The sequence below is a fragment of the Limulus polyphemus genome, unplaced genomic scaffold, assembly GCF_000517525.1.
Source record: "Limulus polyphemus unplaced genomic scaffold, Limulus_polyphemus-2.1.2 Scaffold6018, whole genome shotgun sequence".
Classification (NCBI taxonomy): domain Eukaryota; kingdom Metazoa; phylum Arthropoda; class Merostomata; order Xiphosura; family Limulidae; genus Limulus; species Limulus polyphemus.
In genome coordinates, this window is record NW_013671628.1 from 25,737 (window position 1) to 32,725 (window position 6,989).

General features: G+C 33.4%; 1 protein-coding gene across 1 annotated transcript in view; it reads right to left on the reverse strand.

The window, feature by feature from the left end:
• Nucleotides 1–6,989, reverse strand: part of LOC106473263 — a 39,658-nt gene that overhangs the window by 25,024 nt on the left and 7,645 nt on the right. The window contains exons 5-6 of the mRNA XM_013933948.2: nucleotides 5,053–5,225; nucleotides 2,329–2,980 (exon numbers count right to left, since the gene is read on the reverse strand). Coding sequence (XP_013789402.2) covers nucleotides 2,329–2,980; nucleotides 5,053–5,225 — 825 coding nt within the window. The remainder of the gene's footprint in view (nucleotides 1–2,328; nucleotides 2,981–5,052; nucleotides 5,226–6,989) is intronic.

Sequence of the window (6,989 nt, forward strand, 5' to 3'; positions counted from 1 at the left end):
ACACTATACTACAATGAAAAAATTCATTTCACATACTAAGTAACTAATCAGAACACAAAAAGGTTGAGTTATTCTTTGAGATATTTTCTAAGTTAAATAAGTTGTTGAAAGTAATTATAGGATATGTAATCCATATGAAAAATATTCCCATTATACGATTAAATAAATGAATTTATTTGATTTACATGTATGAACTTATTGACCTTGCAAGTCATTCAGTATTATAATACTCTTACTTTAGTTTGAAGTACATAAACTTTGTGTAATGCAACTTTTATTTCGTGAATATAAATTTATTTGTACTCCTACCATTCTACTGAACGTATAACAAATAACTTATGAAAGAAAATACCCACATAAAATAGCCCATCACACAATTTTTGCCCCCCATATAAACTTGAAAATACCTGTATATTGATTGTATTGAAGCAGAAATACCAGAATAAATAAAACCTCTGGATGTCAAGCAATTCTAATCACTTTGATTTTAAAATCTTTGATATCCTATCACAGCTAGTTCAAAGTCTTAATAACATATTTCTCATTCAAGTAGAAGCAAATAGTAACGAATTTGTTGTCATGTATGTATTTTTAATATGAACGTTGTTTAGATTAAATTTGTATTTAAAAATATGCGTAACTTATAGTGTCGAATATGTATTGCGTGTAATGAATTTGTTATATATTTATTTTAATGACAACGTTTGTTTGGATTGAGTTTATATTTAAAAACGTGCCTGGCTTACAGTGTTAGTTACATACTGGAAAACTCCTGCCAATTCTCCATGGTTGTAGAATATTCGTGAATGTAAGAATCAACAATATATCCACTTCCGTAACCGGTTAAATATAGCTCAGTATTGTTGTAGGGATTTTAGAGAAAATCTTTCCAGCACCTATAAAAACAGCCAAGGTGACGTGCCAAAAAAGAGAGCTCAAAAAGTTGGCTAGGAACCTGCTATAACCTTGTACGCTATAAATTGTGATTTTACTAACCCTTATCAACCTGAAAATTTATAACATTTGACCAGGAACAGTTATAAATTTTGAACATCAGTGCATTCTCATCAAACGTTAGTATCTTTCCGAAAGTATTACTGAATTCACATCAGACATTAGTGGTTTTATGAAAATATTATCTTACTTCAACGGTCCAACAATTCAGTGTGTGACAAAGCTAGCTAGCTTCTTGACAATTGTACGTACATTAACTTCAAGTTCACCCGCTAGATATCAAGGATACTCTGAACTAGAAAGAAGATTTTATGTTGTTTGTAAGTTAGTGAAATTGTTGTTTATAAAACTTTGTTTGTGGTAACTATTCGTAATAATAGTTGTTGTAAATTGTACTGTTGTATATATATATATTAAAACATATTTGTGTGAAAAACGAAAACGGTGTGTGTCAATCTTGTTGGCAAATAGCATAAATTAAATAAAATATCGGGTTCAGACTATTTCAAATTCGCAATAAGTAACAAAGTTTAAATATGCCAATTTATGATAAACTTTCCTTTTCCAAATTACGTAAGTACGAACTGTTCAGTTTAAAAGTATAATTTGTGCTAAAACATTACTAGTGAGTAGGACCCTAAACCATTATCAAAAAGTTACTAGACGGGTAACCTGCACAAAGCATTTACATGAACATTGGTTAGCATCAATTGTTATCATATGTGAAATATTCCAACAAAAAAGTATCACATTTTTTCATTAATAGCTGGGAGTTAAAAGATCATATTTTGCAACCAGATGTAAACAAATAATTGTTTGATTATAATACAAGAGTATTGTTTTTTATGTCTTTCACCACATCTACATACTGCATCATGCATGTCAAGTTATTTTATGCTTTTTCCTGTCACTTCACTTGATGCAAAGAACCAATCAGGAAAAATGGGTAAAATCACTTATTTCCTATGTAAATTATATAAGAACCCTAGAAGTATTTAATGGCAACAGGTGCAAAACTGACGGTCATTTTTTTTAGTATTTTGTGTGACTCATGTTAATAGGAGTCCTATAACCAACAAAGTCATAAACCCACAAGAAACTTGGTTTAAATAGTTTAGAAAAATATGATTAAAAGGTGTACTGGGGTCATGGTTGTCATAGTAATCCTATGGTTAATAAAATAAATGGTTCCTAAGGTGAAGGTTGACTGTCAATATTAACTAAATAAATTTAAGTTTGTTGGTTGATTGACTTATTTTTAGAAATAGAAAAGAAACTTTAAATATTTTATACAGCAGTTCTAAAAAGTAAACATTTTCATAATAAAAAATACTTCAGTATGAACTATCCCTCACACAAAGAAATATTACTTACCATCTTTTCCAAGTTCACTAATGCCTATATTTTCCTTTTCAACTGCAAGTATTTCAATATGGTCCTTTTTTATCCCATCTTCTTGAGGCTTAAAGTCTGGTATCTGTTCTATTTCTTGAACAGTTACTTGTTTCACAGTTTCTACTTCAGATGGTTCAACAACATAAGCTGATTCATCTTTAGGCATAACAGCCATTTCTTTCATAGACACACTAACAACACCACTAGATTTTTCTGGCCCATTAACTTTCTCTACCAAAGACACAGGTATAATTTCAGAAGAGCTTAAAAATTTTTCCTCTCCTTCGTCAGCTGATTGTCCGTCCTCATTAGATTGTTCACGATTCACTTGGTGTTTTCCATTTAATTCACAAGGAACTGTTTTTGAGGCTGGATTTAAAACAACTGTGGTTACACCATTACCACTGAAACCATTAGCACCGTCACTGTCATTTACAGAAGAAGTAGGTGGCTTAGATTTACTGTCTACATCAAATGTTTTCAATCCATTGCTCAAATCAGCTGTTGACATTAGAGGTTTTCCAGGATCTTGGATCTCTTCCTTGACTGAAGAGTTTTCTTTTGAAGTTGCAAGGGCAGCAACTTGAAGAGCAAATTGAGCAGCCACCTCATTTACAGGGGCATTATTCTCCTGACAAACACAAAATATACATCTTACTATAATGGATGTAGCATGTATGTCACTATCTATGTATGTAACCAAAATTCCTGCACCATCTATTTAATGACACCACAAACTAAAATCCACAAAAAAATTTACAATTTGGGTATTCAAGATTCATACAATTAGAAAAATAACTGTGGTATGTGCATTTTTTTATAATAGAACACAATTTTAAATAAAAGTACTCTCCTTACAACAAGAACACAACTTTCACTAGGACTGTACACGAGGGCTTGATTACATCTTTAATGATGAAATTTTTAAATGTGGCACTGAGAAACTGGAGAAACTAATATTTTTTCAGTAAACAGTACCGTTTTTAATATATAAAAACATTAGTTTATATCAGTAAAATGTATGAAAAGTTTGAGCTCTGTACATTGAATCATTCTGATGCAAAATGTTGCATACAACTAAAAAACACAATCTGAACACTTTTCCCATGCAGTACTTCCCTGTAATTACTAGCACAAACAGTCGCCCACAGGGTGGCGTTTCTGCACAATCTGAACACTTTTCCCATGCAGTACTTCCCTGTAATTACTAGCACAAACAGTCGCCCACAGGGTGGCGTTTCTGCTAGTCATTTTTAATTATTTCTCACAGCACTGTATACTAGCTATGTTAAGACAATTTAGCCAACATCAGGAAATCATCGAGTGTGATGATATTCAAAATGTAGTAGAACAGTCATTAAAATATCATATTTAGATTTTTCTACATCTAAATACTTTTCATATTCTTCTTTCTGTTTTTAAGAAAATCTTTACACAAGCAAAAAATATTCATGCCAAACCTTTTCAATTAAATGATAAGGGAGAGCCATTTAATCACTTATCTCTGGTGAAAATAGTTTCTACAGCATCAGAAATCTTTATCTTTTCATCAAGTAAGAAAACAAGAACAAGCTATGTTACAGAACCATGGGAAATTTTTCTACTTTTTGTAATAATCCAAAAGAAGCGTGACATCATGATAATAAATGCTAACAATCCCATAATTTGTCCAGCATGGTATAACTGTAGACACTGATATCATATTCATTAGTAAGTGATACTTGGGTACTCTTTCCTATCTGTATAATACACAGGTATAATTGCAGCAGTGAACTCATCCACCACCTTAACTTTAAAAACAGTAGTGCCAATGGTACATGTTACTGTGAGAAAATACTGTTAAAACATTGGTAGTGTTGTAACAATATTTTATAAGGAATAGAATGCATTGTTTCATCAGTTGGGTGGTACCCAACTGATGAAACAAAGCATTCTATTCCTTATAAAATATTGTTACAACACTGGTACCCAACTGATGAAACAAAGCATTCTATTCCTTATAAAATATTGTTACAACACTGGTACCCAACTGATGAAACAATGCATTCTATTCCTTATAAAATAGTTAAAACACTGGTACCCAACTGATGAAACAATGCATTCTATTCATTATAAGTCAGAGCTTTAAAAAAGTATATTTAATTAGTTATACTCATTACCAGGTTCATATTTAGTTTGATCTAAGTAGGTAACTTCTTCTGATCAGATGTTAATATTAATTAGCAAGAGCTATCTTGTATATTTTATTTTGGTTACTGCGAAAGTTTGGTTTGTTTAGAATTTCATGCAAAGCTACACGAGTGCTATCTGCACTAGCCATCCCAAATTTAGCAGTGAAAGACTACAGGGAAGGCAGATAGTCATCACCACCCACCATCAACTCTTTGGCTACACTTTTACCAACGAATAGTGGGACTGACCTTCACATTACAATGCTCCCACGGCTGAAAGGGCAAGCGTGTTTGGTGGAATGGAGAATCGAACCCACGACCCACAGATTGTGAGTTGAATGCCCTAACCACCTGGCTGTGAAGAAGTTTTTAATGCATTCTTCGTACCAGTGATTTTGTATATATTTTAATTCGAAATAAATTAAAATGGAATTTGTATGAACATAGAAAGATGTACACACAATTTATTTTCCCCTTAGCCCCTAGTAGAGATCCTTATGCATCAACTCAGGGTTGTTTTTACTCAACTAACCTTTGAAGAGGAATAGCTAATAATGTCTTGCATTATGTCTTGGCCAGTTTTGGGATCAACAACTTGGAGAATTTTCTTCTCTCTTTTCTCTGCTGTTCCAGCACCACTAGGGGTCATTGAAGGTAACGTACTTGGTATGGAAGCCATGCTACTGGGACTCACAGGAAAGTAGACTAAAAAAATCCAACCAAAATGTATACATTTAAAAAGTTAGAAAAAAAAACTTAAAAATTGTCAAAGTTGGTGGTTTCTACTACCTGTTGTTTTTTTTTTTAAATTAAAGCAATTTCCTTTAGATCTTTCTTTATTCTGATTGTCATTAAAATGTAAACCATAAAGTTCAGACAAAAATTGATAATCATTTTTTATTAAATGCTTTTTTTCAGTTAATAATGACTTTAATAAAATGACAAGTATCTATAAGATGGGAATTTTGCTCTCTCTTCCCATTTCTCTTATTTTCTTTTTCTCTGCTCATCTTACCCATTAAATGTTTAAAACAACCATAGAATCACTTTTAATCTTGTCCATTACTTACTGTAAAAATGTAACATTTCACAAAGTGTGTGCAAATTCCACCTTCATTCTGTGAAAGTATTCTATATGATAGTCCTAGCATTCTGAACACCTTCAGGTATGTAAGTTGCTCTTGTCTAGCCAGTTTCTTGTTGCCAAAATCACATTACTAACACTTTTGTTGCACAACATCCCACTACTCTTCCAATTTCATAACACAGTACTGGGCTAGTATAGGTGGGTCACTTTGAATACCAAGAGAAAATACACCTTACTTGATATTTAGCAGAACCGAATTTTTCCATGGAGAAGGCCATACAAAAAATTATAGACAGTTCTATTGGATAAACCAATATGGAGTTTAATGAGGAGAACACCAAACAGATATTATATGAAAATCCCACAAAGATGGAATCCTGGAAGACAGGTCAATTAATTGAAATTTGACAAGTCCAGTCAGATTACAGTTTGCGTTCTTGTTCACTTATAACTGGCAAACTGCCAGACCAATAGTCACCAAATGTGGCCTGTACTCGTTATGCCCCCTGGTGAGTAACATAGTGCTTCCTTATTTATCCAAAATCATACTTAAAAGGTGAATAAATCATTTTCACTACTGTCACGCACATCATACGGCCTACCTCCAGAAAGATGTTCTTGTATGTATGATACCACCTGCTTCAGCTGGTATACACTGTTTCAGTGACATTATTCATGCTCCAGCTTTATATTCCACAACCTGTTGGGTTGCTGAACCAGTTCAAGCAGGTGTTGTAAGACAACAAAATCTGTTTCTGTATTTTGCACGAGAGCAAACCATTAGCAGTTCTCATATAATCACCTACAAAAAGAATTTGCAAGTTAGTAAGTAACAAGTTTAGTAACCACAGGATGTGGCTATTGTGGAGAGATGATTTAGGTGTGCATTGGATATCCTTCACAAACTGGTTGTGAAAACCTGGATGCATTCTTTCTGGGAGAGGAGTGTAACCAGCATCCTACAGAGGAATCTTTTCTCTCAAGACTAGTCACAAAAGTGCACTTGGTGGTAGAAGTAATAGATGATTATATAAAACAGTGGAAGGTACATCCAGGTTATCACAACCAGTTTGTGAAGGATATCCAATGCACACCTAAATCATCTCTCCACAATAGCCACATCCTGTGGTTACATCCAGGTTTTCACAACCAGTTTGTGAAGGATATCCAATGCACACCTAAATCATCTCTCCACGACAGCCACATCCTGTGGTTACATCCAGGTTTTCACAACCAGTTAGTGAAGGATATCCAATGCACACCTAAATCATCTCTCCACAATAGCCACATCCTGTGGTTACATCCAGGTTTTCACAACCAGTTAGTGAAGGATATCCAATGCACACCTAAATCATCTCTCCACAATAGCCACATCCTGTGGT